Source organism: Falco rusticolus, chromosome Z (genome assembly GCF_015220075.1).
Source record: "Falco rusticolus isolate bFalRus1 chromosome Z, bFalRus1.pri, whole genome shotgun sequence".
Lineage (NCBI taxonomy): Eukaryota > Metazoa > Chordata > Aves > Falconiformes > Falconidae > Falco > Falco rusticolus.
In genome coordinates, this window is record NC_051210.1 from 84297137 (window position 1) to 84319025 (window position 21889).

Genomic DNA, 21889 nt, shown 5'->3' on the forward strand with positions numbered 1-21889 from the left:
AGCCTTTCTCCACTGTTAAACTGGCTGTTAATATCGCGTAAGTCCTTAGTCTTATGTAGCTTAGATTGAAATAGACTTGTGGTTTTACTGACAGTAAAGAGATTTTTCTTTTTGAATAATCAAGAGTCTTCCAGTCAAAGGGACAGACATGGTTGTTGGTAAATGGAAGCAGAGAATGACCCGCACTATGCAATCACCTTAGAGTAAGTGATTTTTCATGGAGAGGTTCCACTCCCCCATATTCCATAAATGCTTTCAATACCTGAAAGGTGCATTAAAGGCAGGAGGTGTATGAGAGCACAGGGCTGGGGATATGTTGATTTATTATTATCTTTTACCATTTCCTGACCTCACTTGAATGATCAACACTGTTTCCAGCACAAATCCAAACCATAGCCCATGCTAGCTACTATGAAGAAAATTAACTGTACCCCAGCCAAAATCAGCACAAGGTTTTATGGAAGACTGGATGAGGAAAGAATAGGATGGCCATATTGCTATTTGAAAGCTGAAGTGTGAGGAGATACCACTTTACTGCTGATGGATGCAGAAATATTTAGGTATTCCTATCAGAAGATACTAGCGAATTGAGTAGTAGGCTTTGCATGTCAGTGAAGCAGTCTGCTGGGTTGGCCAGCACTCTTGAAGAATATTAAATAAAAATTACCCTTTTGCATTCAAGCAGTGACTTGGGAAAGACTACTTGTGAGATTGTTCCATTTATTTCAGCTGACTTACAATTTCATGGTAGTTCTGGCCATGCTGCTGCTCGGATGGAGTATGGTCTAGTTGGAAAATCACTGAGCTAAGAAGTTTCTTCCTCTGAGATGATAAAGATCAGACAAGACAAAGTTGTTGCAAAAGGTTGAAGGCTTAGTGATTATTCTCGCTGTCATTACTGCCTTACATCTTTGGCAACCCACCTATTGTGCTGTGACTTTTTTCTGTTTTAGTCATCTTCCCATCCCTTGGCAGTTACTCCTTGCATGGGAGGAACTTGTACTTTTCCTCCTCTTTCTGTTTTCTCCAGCCTGCTTGTTCTGTCATTCCCTGTGGCATCACTCTGTGTTCACCAGTTTGCCTACGTATCGAAGTTTTGTGCCTTGTTTTTTTTGAGGTTTTTTTTTTTCTTGCTATGAAGATGCTTAGGAATAGAGAATATACCTGCTCCATAGAGCTGTTACGTGGCAATCTGTTTCTGTAGGCCAGTGATTTTCAGATTTCCCCTGGTAGCAAAACTTCACTTGATGAAAAGGGCTATGATTTGTGCCACACAAGCTGCTATAATTTTTTTGCCCAGGGCTGGGACTGCTCCTGTTACCTCTGCAGCCTGTGCTGGAAAGCATGCCCAGATTCAGCACATATTAGGTAGTCCTGGGTGCCAGGTTGATGCCTTGAGGTAGGAATTCCTGCCGTGGACTTGCAGACCACCTCTGGAGAAAATGGCTCTGCTGTAGTTGTGATCCCTTCTTTCCCTGGATGCAACACTGGATTGAGAGTTGCAGAATTTTGAGCAAGCTCCCCTGTTCACCAAACCTTGTTTATTTTGTATTTAGCAAACCTTTCAAGCTATTTTCTTCCCCTTCTGTGTACAGTAAGAATGTGTATACTACAGCTTCCTACCAGGGAGGCCAAATGCCAGGAAGGTATTGAGCGTGAATGGTGGTGGAGAGGCCGAATGTCCTTGAGGGCAATTGCAATCAGGCTTAATTCAATATGCACAGATTGGGTCTTTCACAGAGTCCACTGCCTGAGTTTTTTTGGTTTTGGGTTTTTTTTTCTCCTTTTTTATTTTTTCTGGTTTTGGTGTGTTAAAGCTTCCTTTTCTTGCTTATAAATTGTTGATACCTGTACAGGTTAGCTTAGGGGTCTGAAAGTCTGTTTGTTCTCTTGGGAATAGTATATTGTGCTTAAGTCACTTTCAATTTAGAAGGCGGTTCTTCCCTGGTCCCTCTGTATTGCTGTAGCATTCATCTGGGGGACTCCTGCATGAGTGAACACACAGGGTAAAACGCTGGGGTTTCTCTTGTTTCCAGTGCTCAAAGTTAATTTGTCTTCTAAAATGTTTCCTGCAAAACACAACTTCAGTTGTGTTTCTTCATGCACTTTGTAGGGGTTTGGTGAAAAAGCCAGAAGTTTGACAAAATTTTCAGGTACTTTCCCTAACTGAACTTCTTTGGCGATTGCTTGCGGGTTGTACCTGTTGTTTCCTGGAGATCTTGCAGGCAGAGAGGATGTGTTTTTACGTGAGTGTTCACCGCTCCCTGTGGAACCTGGGAGGAGAGGATAGCCCCGAAGAGTTTGTAAACAGACTCTGACTTAGCCGTGCAGTTTGTGTATGCTGGGCTGGTTCTGCCCCCTCAGTCCTCTGTCTGAACCTGTGACAATGCTGCCGCTTTGGAGATGATGCTAGTTGTCTAGGTGGTGTTCCGCTGGGTGCAGGAAGGTACCTGGATTGTATAGCACTTCTGGGAAGCTTGATGCAAAAAGGTAAAACCCCAAGCTTCGTGCTGGCCAAAGAAATCTCAGCACAGCCACCCTCATTGTTATGTCGTGGTTGGTGATTTAAAGCAGTCTGGCTGAAGTCTTAGGAAACAAAATAGCTTGCCTTGGTATTGTGCACTAGCACTGCCTGGGTTTTGGAGTTCCTTTGGGCAGTGACTTAGAGCTCCTTTTAGTTAGCTTTGGACAAGTGTGGCTGAGCGGAGAGGAGAGAGAGGGATGGTTTTGTTTTGCCTTGCAGCACTGCTGGTGCCTGTCAGCTTTACTTTTATTCCTTTGCTGATCGATTTGGCACTTTTCAGTGTCATGAGTTCCTTACCAGCAGTTGTGTTTTCTGGAGATGTTACCTGATCTTCTGGGCAGATATTGCTATATTCAACATAAGCAACTGCAAATATGAAATTATGTAGAGGCCAAATAACATCACATAAAATGTCAAAGGCTGTATATTGTTTTGAAACTCCCAACATATCCAAAAGCAGTAGCCTGTTGAATAATGCAGTTCTGTGTGCATTTGGATGTTGGTGTCTCTGCAGCAGCTCCTAGCTGTTCCCCTTCCACTTTGTGCAGCCACAGTAATTGTTTAGAAGCAGAACTGGACTTTCTGTAGGTAGTCTTGTTATTTCTGGAATGGGACATTCATTTAAACCTGCCTGGAGGAAACAAAGTGTGTTCTTCAGGCTTCTGTTAATTTGTGTTACTCCAATTTCATTTCACCACTGTACTTCATTTGCTGTAATACTCATTTGTTGTCTTGGAAAAAAAAATCCAATCCTTGAGTCTCAGTGTTCCTGACTGAGGTCTCTAAAACTGAAAGACTTAATGGTGTTAAAGCACATCCTTCGCAAACAGCTCTGTTAGATCCCCATGCTGCCTCATAGGCAGGCTTCTGCTCTTCCAGGGAAAGATGTTGTTTTATGCTGCAAGACAAGGCTCAAATGATGAGCTAAGATGTTAGTGGTTGTGAAAATAGCTCGTATTTGTAATCCCAGGCTGCTGAGTTAGATACAGCTAGGAAATTAATATGAAACTCTGAATCTTGAAAACTTATACTAGTTGTTTAATTTTGGAACCACAGCCAGTTGTGGTGAAGAGATTATTGCTTCTACCTGCTTGTTACGGGCCCTGTGTCACATTGCGAACACCACAGAATATTGAGGTAGAAGCTGTTCAATTGCCTTGTAACTTGGCTAAGGAGTTCTGCATTTCTGTGCCCTCTGCTCCCTTCTTTTTCTGCTTCTTCCAAGAACAGGCATCTGTGTTTCTCTGGGACAAGGTCCTGCTCAGAGATGATGAATGACTGACCTTATTGCAGATCTTCTGCAATACATTGATTCTGAATGTGGCTTTTGTTCAGTGCATTGAGCCACATTCTGTATCCAGAATGCCTGGCAGAACACAAAGTCCATCCTTTGTTTTGGATAATGAGTGTTGAATATTTTAATGAGTATTTCTTAGTTCGTCAGTGTCAAGTACCATTTTGGGAACAAGTGACTGAGCTAACCTCTGAGCTTTGTCCGGCAACAATCCATTTATTTATAGGATTTCACAAATTCTTAAGTTCCCTATAAGCAGTTAATGAAAATAAAAAAACACTCAAACAAAACCCACCCAAAACCAAACAACACTTCAAACCCTCCAAAGCAAAAACCCCACCACCAACTCTGAGCTTTCTACCATCAGTATGTGTGCAGAAATAGTTAATTAATGTAAACCAAAAAAGCTCTCAGTATTTTTTTACCTTTTCTTTATTTGAGTTTCTTTTACAACATGGAAAAAAAAAAAAAAGAACTTATTTCATCAAAGGGGGGGAAAAAAAAAGCCTTGGGTATTAACAGCATTTCCATGGTACAGATACAGCTACCAGTGCATTGTGGCTGCCTCCAAACTGAGTGCATTGCTCACTGCTCTGCACATTGAAAATAACAGGCAATGTAAATGCTGCAAGAAGATTAGAAGACTTTGACTACTGTATAAGTGTAAAGTACAGGCTGAGCTCTTTTCAGATGTCAGGTTTTCAGTGTCTCTGAAGGTCTGGGGTCTGTCTTTGGCCTCTGGGTCTGTATCTCCATGTTTCACACTGTCCACTGGCTTGCCCCCCTGGCCAGGTAGACCGATGATCCATGCACCTCCCCTGCATCTCGCCGCATTGCCAGGGGAACCGAGGTGCAAAGCAAGGAGGGTACCCTGCCAGCATTGCCTGGCTGCACAGGGGATGGAGCTGAGGCTGTATTGCTGTTCTCCTGGATCTGTTGGGTTCTTCTCTCTCCTGCGGACAGATAGATGCTGATCAGTGGTTGGACTTAGCTGAGGGGCCCTGCAGCGTGCAGCATTGTTGTGCAGCGGCTTCTGGCTCTCCAAGGCACCTTGCAGAGAGCAGAAACATCTATCCTGGTCCGCTTTGTCTGCATGCGTGCATTTAGTAGGAAGTAAGAGTTTGTGCTGCTACATGCAATCTGTTAGGACATCTCATCTCAGGTGCTGCGGGCTATGCCACAGACCCTCTGCTGGAGCTGCTGCCAGATGTGGTGGGCCAAGGGGACTGAGCCCCATGCCAGCTCTGGAAGGGATACCTGGGGACCGTGTGCTCTGGCCCTGGCTCTGAGCTGGGCAGCGTCAGAGCAGGTGGAATGGGGCTGTCAGCAGCACCCACTGGGCCCCGTCCCAGTCCTTCACCACCTGATGATGTGGAAGATGTGTCCTTTCACTTAAATGGGTTTCTCTGGTTCCAGCTTGCACTGGTTACTTCTTGGCCTTCTGCCGCAGGCCTTCGGGGGTGGCGGCTGGTCCCTGCAGAGGGCTCTGGTGGGCAGCAGTTGCAGCCCCTCTGCCTTCTTTTCTCTAGGCTGAAGAAGCCCACCCACCTCCACCTCGCCTGCTGCTTTCACCCTCTCAGTACCCTCTGCCCACCAAGGTAGCTTTGACAGCAGTAAATATGTTTATTCCCCAATCCTAAAGCTGTAAGAAAAGCCCTGGCTTGCATCAGACACTCGGTGGGCTGTTAAGACAGGTGACATATGGTTTCTGCTATCCCAAAGTAACTGTAATGTAGCCTGCTTCTCTCTCTGGCAAGCGCTGATCCCTGCCACGTGTCATTGTGCCATGCAATGTGTTGCAGGACCTGGCTTGGAACAGCTGGGACTACTGGCTGCTGGCTGAGCAAGGTCCCCAGACCCAGGCATGCCCTGCTCTCTACGAATGTCAAGTGCCTTCAGAGCGATCAAGACCCATGCAGTGCATTTCCAGAACACTGCTAGACAGACGTTCTGGTTGCTCTGACTCTTCTTCTGCCACAGCTGATGCTCTGGGTTTCATGCAATGTGTGTGAGTCCTGCTTGTGGTGCAGGTGGCATGTGGTTGCTGGGTGCCTTCCCGACCTCCTGTGTTGCAACACAGACCTCTTCTGTGCAAGCTTCTCATTCTTGTTAACAGTTTTTGTAGGATTCTGTGTTTAGGAATGTTTTGTTTGACTGTGCTAATCATGGGCTTCTGCAGACTTTCTTCCTTCTCCACACTACAAAATGCATTATTTCCTTTCTATTTTGGTAAAATATGCAGTAATTAAAATAATTTTCTTTCAAGCAACACATGTATATTTATATATATATCTGAAAATACAGGTGTTTTGCATTCACCTGGTTTAGTATGATGTTTTAATTTAACTCAGTAAATCTGGAGAATACCTGATATACTCCAGTCACAGAGCACCAAAGAAATTGGTGAAGGTCTCCAAAATGCATGAATCCAGCTCCCAGTCAAATTCTGGGATTACAGCCTAAATTTCAACCTTTTTACCTTTATGAAGGCTTGCTATGAATCAGGATTCAAACAAGGTCTTTTTGTAGTAAATTATTACACCGAGCACTGAAATTGTAGAATAAGGTTTAGTGCCAGCAACGTTTGCTAGTCTTTCTAAAATTGCTTTCAGATAGGCATTTTGTATTCGTTAGCACTGCATATTGCTTTTTAACATCCTTGGTTATTTTTCTGCCACAGCTCAAACCAAGATGAATAGGAGTACATCACATTATGCCTAACAATTTACCATATTGTTAATTGAGCAGTAATTTCTATGGCACTGTTTTCTTGGTATGTTTAAAGTTACAACTGCTGAATGCATTGGGATGAATTACAGTAGATATAAGTATCCATCAGTAATTCATGATGGGAAAGCATAATTATTGATGTTGCGATCACACTTTATCTCTGGTTTGAGCAGAAGAAAAAAATGAAACTTTGTAAAAAAAACTTGGATATTTCTTTATGTTTTGCTCTTTTCCAGATTTTCAGTTTTCAAGAGCTTTTTCCCTCTTCTTGATGTAAAGTGTGTGTGGAATAGTGTCTGCAGTATTTTGCTTGTGCATCTCTACAAAGCCTTTTGAAAACAAGAACTTTAATTTATGCATTTCAGTGAACCAAGGTAAAGCTCACCCTGCCCTCTGCTAAAGCAGTGTTAGATCGTCAGAGCAACAGATCCTAAAGGGGCAGGTATCTGTTTGCATTCTGAAAATGTGCCTGATACAGTATTTTCTGAATCTGAAGTGGTGCAGTAAGGGGCTCTCCTTTTAGAGGTATTTAATGTTTTAAGAGCCTTACTGATATTTCTAGTCCGTTAGGGTAGTTTTCCTGCTATCAAAGTTTTTTCTGGCAAAAGCTATTTAAGGAATTCCTTGTCCTGTTCCCCACATGCCCTCCAGATCGTTCTCCTTCTCCAGGTGATACCACCAGTGCTGCAGCTGTGGAACAGGGCACTGCCATTGTCTGGGTGAGAAATGAGCCTCCAGGCACAGTTTGTTGTTGGATTATCTTTTTATTGAATCTCTATTCAGTCATTAAACAGTGCAGCTGTGATAAAGCTGGCTGTTAATGGTCTAAAATAATTAAATATCTAACAAGAGTATAGACTGTGGTTACATAAACATGCTTGTGTGATCAGTTGGCAACTAATTGGGCTACTGGAATGAATACAGCCAATCCTCCCCCGTTTGATGTGGGATCTTTTGTGCATTTTGTATGCATAATCAGCCTTTCAAAATGGCAATAAGTTCAGTAGGTATTTGAGATTTACATGTCTTAAAAAAAAATAAAGCTGATGACCACCATACTTGTGAATGTAAATCTTCTATGCATAAAACTGTAAGATACCAGTTGTTTTAGTTATCTGCAGCCACTTCCTAGGCTTTTCACTGAGGGAGTGTGAACATTAACCTGTGGCATGATAATAATCAACACTGACTTTTTTTAATCTCGGTTGTCAGTGAGAGTTTAAAGTAGGTAACAGAATTTTTGTAAAACATGCTTTAAACAAAAGATGTCTAGAATATCCTATGTGCATAGGAAGCAGTTGCTTCTCTGAAACTTAAGTATCTTGAGGTTTGGTCTATCAGAATATGTGTATAAGAAAATAGCATCTTGCATGGAATGGGAGTAGCTCTTCCTCAGAGAGTGGTAAGTGAGGGGGAAATCCTGATGACTTGCAGCAAACCACCAGTGTGGTTTAACAGCCTGTCACGTGTGCAGTGTCAGGAAAGGTGTTATCTCAGACTGTTTTCAAGGTATCATATGAAATGGTAGAAGCTTTCAAGTTGAATTTGAAAGCGTGAAGTGGCAGAGATAAAACACATGTCGATAATGAGCATAACATGAGTCAAAAAGGTGTCATTTTCTTATGATGTTTATTTTTTTTCTGCTTAGCTGCTGAATAGTCCATTCTTAACTTCTAAAATTAACTGTTGACCATCGCAGAGGCTCTTAAGGAAGGTATTTGAATATGTTAATCTGAGCTGTAGTCCCACTTTTCGAGAAACATCTGGATCTCCAGCACTGGTTATTACTCACAAATGAGTTTCTGAGGAAATGTTCTCATGTTGTGGTGTAGAGGAAGGCATTTCATCCGTTTCTGCCAGGAAATGCACACTTCTCACCAGCCGATACCCACAGCACATCTGCCTGCCACTCAGTTCTGCTGTGTGCAAAGGTTCCTTGGGGCGAGTCTGTGTGTGATCCAAGTGCCCAAGCCTGGGTAGTGTCACATGTGCAGCTGAGGACAGGGCTCCTCTGTTAGTTCGGCAGTGCTAATAGCTGGTCAGGATGAGCAGCACCAAGCAGCTGGAGGTACCTGCTCCCCTCTGCTGTGTGTCTCACCTGTCTTGTGTGTGCTTGGACACACTGCTGGCAAACTCAGATGCTGCTCTGTTTGGCAGTGCTAAGGGGGAAATGAGGCCTGTGCCCCAGCGAGGTCTCTGGGCGCTGCAGAAATACAGCAGCTCTGCTCGGTGTGCTTCTAGTAATGTTTTGGTCTACTTCAACAGGTGTGGGCTGGGTCTTGGGCTGTAGGTACCACTCCAGTTCTGGTCAAAGCTCTCCTGCTCCTGCAGTGTTTCAGATCATCAGTTAATTAAACTGACAGTGCTGTTGAATTTGGGGTGGGGTGTGTGTGCATCAGTTGTATTAGGATTGTGTGGCCTTCACAGAAATGTAGGTGAGTTCAAGTTTTATTCTGCTCATGAACATCTTCCTCCTTTCCTAGGAAATGAACAAATGCTCATCAGAAAGTGGATTTGTTTCCTCTGTGGGGGAGGAGCATCTTCTAGAGATATTCTCATACTGCTGTTCCACTGTGAAAAACTAATTCTATAAGTAATAATTATATATAAGAAAAAACCAAACAAACCCAGACAAATAAACAACAAGAAACCAAACCCCACAAACCAAACCCTACCTCTAAGCATCTAACAAAATTGTAAATGTTTCATAAGCACATCAATGATCTTCTTTTGACTGGTAAAACTACATTCCCACTTCTGAACTGGTTTTTTTTTTTGTTACAGTCATGTTTGTATTGCAAACAAAGTGCGTAAGTCTTAAGTCTGGTCAAATGCCAAAAAGAATTAAAATTTTGGTCATGGAAAGCAAGATAACACACACTTTGATATGGTAATTCCTTGGATTTTTGTATATATAATGATTTATTCTTGTATGCATAGGAAACTCCCGCCTCTTTACAGCTGATTATTGTTGTATACATACATGATTGCACGTAGGAGTCATTGCCTGTGTGTGTGCTGGCAGATTTGAGGCCATGCTGTTACACTGGGGCCCGTGGGCATGGAAGGGTCTGTGTGTGTGTGCTGTTGAAGTTGCTGCTGTCCAAGGAGGCTGCCACGTGCAGACTGTGCTGGGCATCGTTCCCATCCCGTGCTGCCTCCTGAGCTATGCTCAGACACCGTTTGGGAGCATGCGTAGTGCCAGGGCAGGTGGCAGAGCCCCACTGCCTGGGAGCATCTCCTGGTGCTGTGTGGTCTGCAGGTACAGGCACGGCATTGTGTGTCTGGAGAGACGTATATGCAGACACAGATACGTATAGGTGTACCTATATATATACATATTAGACATAAAGACTTACCACCCACTGTCAGACAGTTAGTGGATGAACGTGTGCCGAACCTGGAGCAGCAGCATTGAAATCATACTTGTTCTAGTTAATCTTAGGGTCCGATGCCTTGCGGTCATGCAGTGCTACTTGGGGCATCCCCTGGCTCTGCGAGCAGAGGGTCCGTAACACTCGCTCCATCTGGCCTTATCTGAAATAGTCCTAAAATGCAGGAGGAGTTTCTGTTGCTGAGGTACATCCTGAGACAGTCGTTCTCTTGTGTAATAGCTACTTACAGAAGAAACCTGCTGAGAATTTTCTTTTTTTTTTTTCCTTGGACGTAAACACAGTGATACTTGTGAATGCTCAGACAGACCTTATTCTTACTGTGTGCTTTTCCTGGGATGGTTTGCAATACATAAATCTTCCTAAATTCATCAATCTGGTGAACTTCAGTGTGGTTTTGACTCTTGCAACAGTAGCAATAGTAGTGATGTGAGGATACTGTGTGTATTAAAATTCAGTTTAAACACTTAACAGTAGTGTTACGAGGGAGCACTGGTGCCATTCTGGGTGATGTGGAAAGCTTTTGCAAACCATGAGGAGTAACAAAGCACAGCAACAGCTACCTGGGTAAGTGTTCCCAGCAGCAGCAAGAGCTGTCCTTTTCCAGAATGGCTCTCGGTTGCCTGCAGGTACAAGTTGCCCTTTGTCCAGCAGGTTAGCTTGTATCTCCTTCAAGCCCTGCACGTCATTGCCTACAAATAAAATCTGAGCTTAATGTTTTCCTACCTGCCTGATTCTTAACCACAGCGGTTTTAAACCTGCTCTCCTACCTGCCTGATTCCTGACTACAGTTGTTTTGAAGCTGTTTTTCTGGGAATTCTGTTTTTATCTGTTTCCTAATGATCTCCAACTTGTCATTTGTAGTATTATTGTTATTCTTTAAATTTAAAAGCACTGCCCCAGTCTAATTTGTTCTTTGTCTGCAAACTTTGAGGTGGAGGTGATACAAACTGGGAGGAGAGGTTGGTGCACTGGAGGGTTGTGCTGCTGTTCAGAGGGACCCAGACAAGCTGGAGAAACAGCTGTGCCAGCAGGAATATCGTGAAGTTCTGCAAATGAAATGCACGTGCTGCAGCTGGGCAGGAATAGCCCCATGCTGCAGGAGAGGATGGCTCCTGGCGAGCTGCAGAGCAGCTCTGTGGAGAAGGCCCTTGAGGTCCTGGAGGATGGCACATTGAGTAGGAGCCAGCAGCATGCCTGCCCGGGCTGTGTGGGGCAGTGTGTTGCCGACAAGGTGGTGGAGTCCCATCCCTGGAGATGTGCACGTGCACAGGGTATGGTGTGCAGCAGCTGTTGGGGCTGCCTGGCTGTGAGCTGTGGGGTCGGAGAGATCAGCTCGAGGTCAGTCCAGCTGCATCCCTTCTGTGATTCTCTTTGAGGTCTTACACACTGCTTACTCGTGGAGGCTTTCTGACAAATCAGTGGATTTTTATGAGAAGTGGTAGTCTGAAATACAGTTAAACCTGGATTTGTGTGGTGCTTTGCACAGGAAAGATTAAGAGGATTATGCTAAGTGTAATTCACAGGGTTTCACTTCAAAAAAGTATGAATTTTAAAGGCCTGGTGGATTTCATTATATCAAAACCTGCAACTTTAAGATATTTAATTTTGGATTTTTTTTAATAAAAGTTTAATTCTTTCAGAGGTTGGCTTAGTGAAAGATAAAAACCTAATTGTCACGCTAGAAAAGATGCTTTGAAAACAAGTCTGTTGTATCCTCCTGTGGCTTCTTACCGCAGGCCCTTAATTGGGAATTTAGATGGTTCTTCATTACTAGCCAAAATTGTTAGGCATACACTGGGGAAATTGGTTTTTTGTGTGTTTCTCTTTTGACTTGTAAGTCTTGAAGTACTGCTTTCTTCTGTGTGCTGGAAAGTAATAGATCTGTCTGCCCATTGAATGAATATCTGAAATTAAACCAGCTGGTCTTGTTTCACTCTGATTGGCAAAGCTTTTAGGAGCAGCGGGGCCAGCGTAGTGTAGTCATGCCACATGTAAAAACATTATTTCTTTATTTTATGGTAGTTCATACTGGAAGAGCTATTTTTGAATGCTAGGAAGTTAGATGTTTGTTTAAATAAAAGCTTGAGGTTTTAATGAATCGACTGAATTTCTGTATCTCCTAAGGGAAGGAAAAGAGGTTACTTCAGGTTTTCATTTATGCATTTTGTGTTTAAACTTGCAATAAACGTTCAGTTTGGATGCAGAAGATCTTGATGCTGATCTCTGGTGCAAGATCAAGGTTGGGTGTTGATTTTGTTACTATTTTCCTTTTAAAACTTAAGTCCATGTAAGAGGGTCACTTTCAGGTCACAGACTTCTGCAAATGCACCAGTAACTCCTAGTGAAAGCTTTGTCTTCCTAACAGCAACGTGTAACAAATGCTTTTCCTGTTTCTTTGCTACCACCCAAGATTACATACTTCTCTTGGCTTGCCCAGAGAAAAGCAGATTGAAGTTTCCTTCATTAAGATAATTTCTTATACCATAAATCTGTGACGCATACAGGTGATTCAGCAAATGTACTGTCTTTTCTCATGCTACATTATTTTTTTCTTTCCTTTGAGATACTTGCCACAAAATGGTGCTAAGTTAAGCAGACCCGAGTGATTGTTGTGCTTCTTATGGCAAACTTGTTATGTTGCAAGCTTCTCAGGGGTAGTTCTTTGGGTAGTATTTGTAGGAGGAGTAGGTATTCAGGCCAGTGGCTGCCTATTTAGGTGGAAGAGCCAAGAAGATGGAAATCCAAGTAATCACCGAGTCTGAGCGCAGAGCAGGAGCAAGTGAAGGGGAAAGTCACTTTGGCAGAGGTCGCGACTCCTTCCCAGCCACCGTTCCGAGTGCGTGTGAGCTTGAGGCTGTCCAAGGCAGTGAGGCCAGTGGAACTAACCTGACTTCCTTCAGTTCTTGTGGTCTCTGCTGTCAGCGGGAAGGGAGGAGATGGGAACCTCTGGCAGTGTTAAAGACCAGAAAGCAAGCTGCTGGGTAAGAATTTTTTTCTTGACTGGCACAGCTGGGTCTAGAAGACATCTGCATAAGACTACTGGAGAGTTTAATGAATTAGGTTATGCAGCAAACTACGTGCCAATTAGATGAATTCCTTCAGTGAGTGATATAAATAGGTCTAAGTGTTAAATAAGGAGAATAGAGTCTTGTGTAGTACAAGAAGTCCATTAATTGAAAGTTCTTTTGCATTCTCTTAGGTATTTCTAAAGACCACAGGTGGTGACCTGGTTCAACATGCTTGCTCACATTGCTCAAGTATATCTAGCTGCATGGAGTTCAACGGATTTTTATAAAAATAGGTCACAATTCACCTGGAACACGGTTTTTTTTTTAAACATGCAGTAAAAATACCTTGCAGACGCATTTTCTTGAGGTCAGTACTGTGATTTGAGCCTGTTTCTTCATAATGTGCTTTCAACGTAGGGCTGGGAGTTTTGAGTCCTGGTTGCTAACCCTGTTGCTGATATGCATGGACCTTTGAACTCTGTGTACTACTCCTGATGTGCATGTTTTTAACTCGCTCACTTCAGTTTTGTGTGCTGTTTTGTCCCCGTGTAAGAGCAGCATGGCGGTACTGTTCCTCTAAGGCAAACATGTGCCTTTCTGAAATTTTGCCTGCTGTTTTTCCTCCCAAGCTGTGTTAGTCTGGCCAAGGAAAACAGGAATATGGTACCTATTCCTAGAGGTCTGAAGTCCTAGAAGTGGGACTTGAATCATTATTGTAAAACATTTAGTATTTTTCTGTCATGTGAGATTGATTCCCACAGCTCTCCAAACTCTTCAGTTCTTCGAATGCTTACTAGTTGTTTGCTTGGTCTGTTGATGTGAATGCTCTGGTGTGCATTAGTAAGATAGCCAGTAAAATGCAATTCCATAGATTTTGTAGCATTGTGGGATAATCAGAGCCTTTTAAGCTTAGCCTAATGTGGCCTGGAGGAGCTTGGCTTCGTGTGACCACCCTGTGAGGTTAAAGCCCTTGTCTTTCCTGCCAGCCCCTCAGACTCACTGCAGAAGGAGCATGCTTGGAGCTGCTGCTGCTCCAGCTGCAGCGCAGCGAGCTGATGGATACACGCTTGCTCTAGCATTAAGGCAAGCTGGTCCTCCTGTGCTCGGGGCATCATCATGTGAGTACGAGAAGCTAGGTTTTGCTCAGCTGCAGAGCTGATTTCCTCAGAACTTGGGTTCATCTTGGATTTCACCACTGTGCTGCACAGGCAGCCCTCGCCTTGGCCTGGAGGCGTGCTTGGGGCAGCTGGCTGGCTCTGTGTAGCCAGGGAGATCTCTGTTGTCCAAATTACATGGTAGTCTTGCCTCCAGGAGCTTCTAGGTTTACTTGCTATGAGATCGGCTTTAGACAAAGTAATGTGTTTTGTTTTGTGGGTTTTTTGAAATACATTGCATCATGCAGCAGGGGTTGAGAATTCCGCAGAAAAGGCACAATTTGTTGTAGTGTGGGAGTTCATGAGGAGGACTGGGATCAACACTTGGAGGGAGGAAGATCTGAGCAACGTTACCAGGTTGCTTGTGTTGAAGCTACCTGAAAGGAGATTTTGATGTCCGTGCTTGAGCCAGGTAAGTAGGTGGCTGTAACCCAGCGACCTTTACTCTGACTGTTTTCCTGTGCTGAACTTCACAGAGGAGACTGGAGATGCAGTTCATACCCTTAGCGCATGTTTTTGTTTTCATTGCAGAGCTGAGATTTTATCAAAGACTGTTTGCAAAATTGCCACTGACAAATTTCAAGATTATTAAGATATCACAAGAATTATACTGAGACTCAGCAGGTACTTTTGCTGTGGCCTTCAGAAGGTCACTGTGATGTCCCCAGAGGTTGAGCTGTTGGATACCCCTCCTCTCCCTGTATCTCCAGAAAGAGAACTGAGTTCTTCCTGTTCCAGCTGCCTGTGCCGTTGGGAGGTGGCACGGGTAGTGGCGTTAGTATGGTGACTGACTTCTCACTTCCGAGTAGCAGCGTGATGGCAGTGCAGGAGTGCAAGCTTTCCTCGGCTCGGTCGGTGCACGGGTGGCCAGTTTCACTCTGGGGTGACGGCAGCAGGCTGCTGGCCATGCATCCTGCTTTGGGCCTCCCTTGGAGGCTGCGTCATGTTGTTTAGTGTTGGGTAGGTGCCTGTATGTCAGAACGGGATAATCTGATCTGGTAGCACTCTGTGTAAGGGGTTGATGTGGAATAGCTTCCTAGAGTATGAGTTTTTTTCCACTCAGCCGTAATGTGGGTTGGTTTAATCCAGCAACAAATCAAAGTAAGAATCAGCATGACTCTTCTGCAATCTAACTTGGTCATCCATGTTTTCAGTTGCTAAAAGATTTAGTAGCCTAATGTTAGTCGTCTTGTCAAAAACCTTTTGCCCTTCTTTTTTTAAGTAGATGACAAATACTCTGTTTTGAAAGTGCAAAACCACACAAATGAAAGTGTGATTGATTTTTCACAGTAATAGGGAGAATGGAAGAGCAGCTTGTTTGGGTGACCATATGTTTTTACATGTCCAGCACACCAGGGGCTCTGCATGTTGTGTGTTCTTTTTAAATTCAGGATAACAAAAGTGCCAACAGTTAAAACCTTGGGTTAAAGATTTGTTGTCTTTTCCATTCTGACATGTTTTGCAAGCAGAATATTGAGTTAAAGATATGTTGTCTTTTCTATTTTGTTATGTTTTGCAAACTTTCAGGTACAATAAAAACAGAGATGAGGTACACAGCGGGTGAAACTGGATTCACAGAGTCTCTGCATGCAGGTAACTTTCCTGTATAATCTGGTTTCTCTCCTTAGAATCAGTGGAAATTTACCTTGCCGATGCCTATCTTGGTTTGAAATCAAAAGTGTCTCTACACATAGAGAAAAAAAACAGCCCCACAAACCAAAACCAAACCAACACTCCCCCGCTGCTGTTCATGTTAAGCTTTCTTCAGGTGAAATCCTAGATTGCTGTCCTTTCACCTCGTTGCCTTGGTGATGGACATTTATTGCCTCCGTCAGCCAGACTTCCGCCGGGGCAGTGGTGGCCAGTGTCCCTGAACCACAGCGGTGCCCCTGAACCGTAGTGGTGCCCCCGAGCCACGGTGGTGCCTGTGGCACGCTCCTGGGGACGCGGCCCTGCCTGGGCTCTGCTGCTGAAGCAGCTGGGCAGTGCTCGGTAAGTTCGGCACTCGGTGCCGGTGCTGGGACCGTGGCGTGATGCCTGGGCGACAGCCAGGATCGGGTGTCCCGACGTGGGGTGACAAAGGCTGGCTGGGGTTCGGTGCGACTTGGAAAACGTGAAAGGAAATTTGTCCATCTTGAGGGATTTGACTTAGAGATGGTTTTATATAGCTTTTATAAGGTAGCTGTGGAAGAACATGTTAAATGTTTAATCTTCTCTGGTTTGCATGGCATCTGTTCAAGTATTGGTTTTGCATTGATCCAAATGTTGTGCCTTTCACACTTGTCTGTTCATTTTAAAAAGCCAAGCTTCTAATTTTATACACATATTGATTGTTATTTCAGTGCTGTTCTCTTAATGCATACTCTAAACATATCATGGGATTTTCTGCCCTATAGGAAGTTGAAGTCTACAGCTCTCCTTCTTACTCCAGACCGCATATTGCTGATTTCTTTTTATGTGTATTTAGAACATAGAGATGTGCATTCCAAAACTTGTTTGGGTTGGGTTTTAGAGCATATCCATTTTGGTTTGGCTTGTGTGGACTAAGCTACCTCTCCTGTATTATTCTCTTCAGGGGCGAAGCTGAGGGATGGTGTTACATCCTCGTCAGTGGGGAAGAAGCACACAGCTCAGGGCACTGTGTGTCCACATTCTCTCCCTGTTGTTGCTGTAACTCTTCCCTAAACGTCCCAGCTCCAGGGTATTTTGTTAATCCCAGGGCAGGAGGACTTTTTAATAAGTTTTCTTTATGTGAATGCTTTAATAGGTGTTAGAAATGACTGTGCTCTTCAGAGCACCTGAAGGAAGTGCATGTGGTATTCGTTTAAAAATGATGTGAGTGGTACATATAAATACACATACAAAAGTCTTGTAAGTCTGTAAATGCATCTGCATTCTCTTGCCTGTTTCCTGAGGTGACCTGGCATTTGTTCATTGTTGGTGAAGTTTATTTTTTGCTGCACAATGGGCTTTCAGCTTCATAGCTTGCTTCCACCTAAACCGGCTAAGTCTTCTAAAATGGCAGAGTGAATTACAGATGAGAAGACACAATCATTGTAAAGGTTATCCTTCAGCAAAGAAGAAAACTATGTAACCTCTGACACTTTTCAGGGAGGCAAGAATACATAAACTTGATGTTAATCATTGGACAAAGCAGAAATAAGTATGAACGTGATTAGCAGTAGAACTCAATGTTAATGCCTAACTGAGCACTTTATGGCACCCCTCCTGCAGTGGGCGAGGTAGGCTGAGGTTAGAGGGGTGAGGGCAGAAGAAGTATAGGCATAAATAACTTTGACAAGTGAGGCTTCATAAATGTTAGCATTTTACTGGTTAACTGCTAAGAGCCAGCAAAGACAGCCATCCCGATGTGCATGCACAACTTTGGATTCCTAGCAGAGCATTGCAAAATTTTTTAGTCAGAGTACTGTGAGCAGCATAGTTTTAAATTCCGAGACATGTTCTGCATTGTAGTTGAAAGAAACCGAGCGAGGGAGGAATGCAGTTTCAGGGTCATACCTCAGGCTGTGCCAGAGCTGGTGTCAGTGCTGTGGAGGAGCGTGCCCTGGCCTCTGGAGTCAGGAGCTGTCGAGTTGCTCAACTGCAGCTCTCGAGCAGACTGGGGAGTGGCAGCACATGGCATTTTAAGGAGACCCTTCCAGGCTTAGTATGCTACAGGCAAGGTTTTAAAACGACATAAAAATTCCTCTGTGGGGCAAGGTTGACTTCCTTTTCAAACAGTGTATTTCAAAAAGAAGTTTAGGCTATCTGCTTTTCAAAACAAACGGAATTCAGTGCAATACAAAAATTGCAGTTAATGTCCATCTCGTCTGGTTTGCTGTTTGTCAGTGGCTAATACCAGTTGTTTCAGGCAGTCCAGGAGTTACACAGAAGGTAGATACAGTTTAGTCTTGCCACCAGATGAGTATTTCTTTTTGATGTATTTCAACTGTGAACAGAACCAGAAGAGCACCTTTTATATATCCATGCAGCAAGATTACAAAAAGTGATTTAAAGATGGATGCAGATGATAATTTGCTGCTATTAACCACTGTCAGTGTCATAGCATTTAAATCATCTAAACACCAGTTCTCTGTGATTACTAAATAAAATTAAGAGGAAGGAATCCAGGTCAAAAGCTCCCATCCATGATGTTGGGAAAGTGGGTAGAGGAAAACAGATACTGTTGATTTCAAATATTCCCATATTCCCTTTTGCATTTTAGTGCAGATGCTGTTGGAAATGGTATGGCTATGCAGCCAGTGTAAAGGTTGCATCCTGTTGACATGGAGTGAAGCTGTGAAAATGTGCAGCGTTGAACAGTGACCTTGGAACACCAAGTATTAACTCATTTTGGGTAGGTTAGGGTGGGCCAGTGTGGACTGCGGACCATGAACTGTTTCTAGAGTGGTCTTGTGTGCTGCTGCCTCTTTCTTAGACTGTGCTGGGAACGGTGCCTCAAGCAGCAAGGGGCTTCTAAACAGCTGAAGTCTTCCAGTGAGGGTAGTGTTTCTGCCAGGTGGTTTCAGCTTTCCTGGCCTGGTCTTCCCCTTACCAAACCCCACTTGCACATTGTTGCTTCCTGATGCCTGTGATGTTGCAAGAAGGAAGATGTGGCTGCCATTGGAAAGATGGGGTGGGGTGTTGAGTGAGTGAGGGTGGGTTCTGGCTTCTTGGGTGTGCGGGGAGGGAGGCAGGGAGGGAGGAGTAGCCCAAGATTGTGTCCTGAAGCCTGGCCACCTTGCGGGGTGGTAAGCGGTTGCCCCTTCCCACTTTTTACTGACTCAAAGGGGTGTTAGGTACAGTTGCCAGAAAATGGAAGTTTGTTTGTATTGGGAAAACCACTCTATGGGGATGTGTTAGATAAGATTGATTACTCATGAAAGTCTTTCAGTCAAGATACTTAACTGCCAATAAACTCTGTTCTATTGGATTTGTGTGTATCAGGTTGTTGTCTAGACAGGTTAAGGTTGTCTTTCTGCTCAGTGGCATGTCAGTTCACATGGCGCCTAAAGCTATTTATCTGTAAAGAACTCATGATTACAGTATTGCCTTATGTCATGTTTCTTTTTTTAAGATATGCACAGGCTAGTTAAGCAAGTGCCTTTTTTAAGTCCAACAAAAAAAATAATTTTGCTGTGGTCAGGGACCTGTCTAGGATCCCTTTTCACTCTGTGTCTGATGCTCAAGGGAGAATATGTATGATGGTTCAGCTGTGCTGGTCTTGGAGGCCTTGTTGGAGGTCAGTCTGTGATCAGCACACCAAGCGAGCATGAACACTTGTGTCCCTCGCTGGGGAGCTCTGCTTCTGTGGTTTGTATGTCTAGTTTCCTGATACAAGTCTGATACAGAGCTGTGCTCGTGAATGTCTCTCTTCTGACCAGCCTTGTTACCCTGCTCTGCATGTTCTTGTTCATTTACTCATTTTGCGAATTAGGACTCCCACCTTATGTCTCTCCAGGTATCCTTCAACCTCACTGTGGACCCTGTCTCACATGCATGGGACCCCAGCAGGAACCATCGTTTTGCATCACATCACTTCTTAATCCTCCCACTTTCTTTCCTTACTCCATTCTCTGCTTGTCTCTGGGGTTTTCCCTGCCTACTAAATGCAGCCAGCTCAGACTGTGCACTGGGTGCTGGTGGACATACATGTAGGTACTTAAGGTGGCACTGGGCTTGGCTCTGCTGGATTACTGTCTCAGGTCAGTAATTACTTTTCAGAGGCATCAGTCGCCCTGTGCAAAGGGTGAGTAATGAGCCCAAACTTTATAAGAGGTACTAGCTTTACTAGCAAGTAGTTTTGGTTTATAGTTAGCTATTTCTGGAGTGGTTAAGTCTTTGCCTTTCTTTATTTTTATTTAATCCAGAGGATGTGTCCAGGTGACACAGAACTCAGTGGAGACATTCTCCTGCACCCTGGAAATCTTTGTATTTGGAGTAAAAATAAAAGCCATGTCAGCATTTTCTAAGCCTAGCAGAATATTCGTGGGTGTTGTAGACTGAAGCCTTGAATTTCTGGTCTTGGTGCCACATACATCTTCGCACAGCAGTGCTGGCTTTTAAGCAACTGCGTCCATCTTCGCGTCATCTCTGGCTGTCCATTTCTTCCTCCTCCCATCTTCAGTTTCATTGGCATGTTGTTTGTGGGCTCCACTGGCTCAAGGTGTTGACCTGGGTGCAGAAAAACCTGTGTGGGAATGGAATAAACTGGAGGGAGAGGTGTTAAAATTGGCACTTTCTACTGAAAGAAATAAACACATCCTTAATCTCAACAAGCGTAAATGCTACTTAACTAAAGATTACCTTGCACTCAAAGCTAGAAAGGGATCCCTTTATTTGGGGTTTGGATCCTGGGTCTTCTCACTCAGAATTTTTCCATGTTGAGTGATCTTGTCTTGGCTACCCTTTGTCGTGCTTTGGGTTTAGAAGAAAAAACCAACCAAAATCCTATTTTTCTCTTCTTATACAGTCTTTTCAGAAGAGGGTGGGTGGAAACCGGTGTCAGGTAACTGATGCTCTGTTTCAGGTCTCTGGCTGTGGCTAGGCAAGCAATCCTTTACCTGATTTTTTGGTGGACGGTGAAGTGAGATTACCTCCCTATTGCTGTGAAAACTTTAACTCCTTTCTTTACCTAGACACAGCATACTTGGAGATAAATGAGGAAAGTGGGACATAAGGAGAAAGCATAAAAATATGAAATTCTTAAGTTTTTCTGCCCTTCAGTCGTGCTGTTTGCCCCCGGCACCATTCCCGGCTAAGGAGGTGGAGATTAGGCAGTACAAAATCAAGGTGTCAGCCAGGAGAGCTGGGAGCTGCTGCTGGTACCCGCTGCTACCTGTGGTGATGCTTAAACATGCTTAATTTGGGAACCCTTCATCTATATAATTTGAGGCTTTGTGTAGTCTCATGAGCTGGAATATGCTTTTATTATGCTTTTTATGCGTCTGTGTGCACATGAATGTAGCTGTGTTGTTACGCTGCTTTTGTGAGTGCTTTTAGAAAAAACGGTACAGATAAGAAAAGCTCAGTTCATTACAAGAGAATTATTTTACAGACAAGCTGCCTGAACAGCTACTCGTATGGCTCAGAGTACTATATATAAAGTATCATCTTCTGCCAAAGATTTTTCCATCATCCAAAATCACCTTGCTCCTTGTATACAATTGATGTTATCAAAGTAAGTGTCTTACTAACTGAAGGGAAAACATTGAGGGTAGGTGGGTAAGGCCTTGTTACTAATTGAGGTTCTTTTAATTATTTTTTAAAATATTATGTATGTTTCATGCATAGGAAAATTTGAACAAACATTTGCGAAAGCACTGTTTCTGTTTGGTAAAACTGAGTATTTGGCAGAGGCTGGGGGCCTACATGCAGGGAGGGAACAGCATCATATCTTCTGGTGTACTTAAAGTCTGAAGTGAAACTTCAAATATGAGACTCTTATCTATTTAGGTAGTCTGGAGCATCATCTTTTGTGTCATACAAAACCTGAATTAGGGATCCTTCCTCCTGCTCTGTGATATTTTTTTTTTCTTATTTTTTTTTTTATTCAGTTCCTATGCAGAGGTAATTTTAGTGCAGAAATAAGATGCTGCTATAGCAAAATTTATGTGGGCCTTTGTAGGAGGAAATCTGAGTAGCATTGATAATACAGTAACTGTCAGAAATCCCTCCTTCTGCCCCTTTGTACTTAGTATTACAACTTCTTAACCTCCGGTTCTCCTTCAGTAAGGTCAGAATAGTCTGCGTTTCTGACTTTCCGCCCCCCCCCCCCCCCCCCC

General features: G+C 43.6%; 1 protein-coding gene across 4 annotated transcripts in view; it reads left to right on the plus strand.

The window, feature by feature from the left end:
• The window catches only part of NEDD4L (NEDD4 like E3 ubiquitin protein ligase), a 194104-nt gene that overhangs the window by 14440 nt on the left and 157775 nt on the right, over positions 1-21889 (plus strand). The window contains exon 1 of one of the 4 annotated variants that reach the window (XM_037373200.1): positions 15630-15698. The exons of the other annotated variants lie outside the window; for them this stretch is intronic. Coding sequence (XP_037229097.1) covers positions 15693-15698 — 6 coding nt within the window. The 5' untranslated portion in view covers positions 15630-15692. Of the gene's footprint in view, positions 1-15629; positions 15699-21889 lie in introns of those variants that run through there. 4 annotated transcript variants of the gene reach the window in all.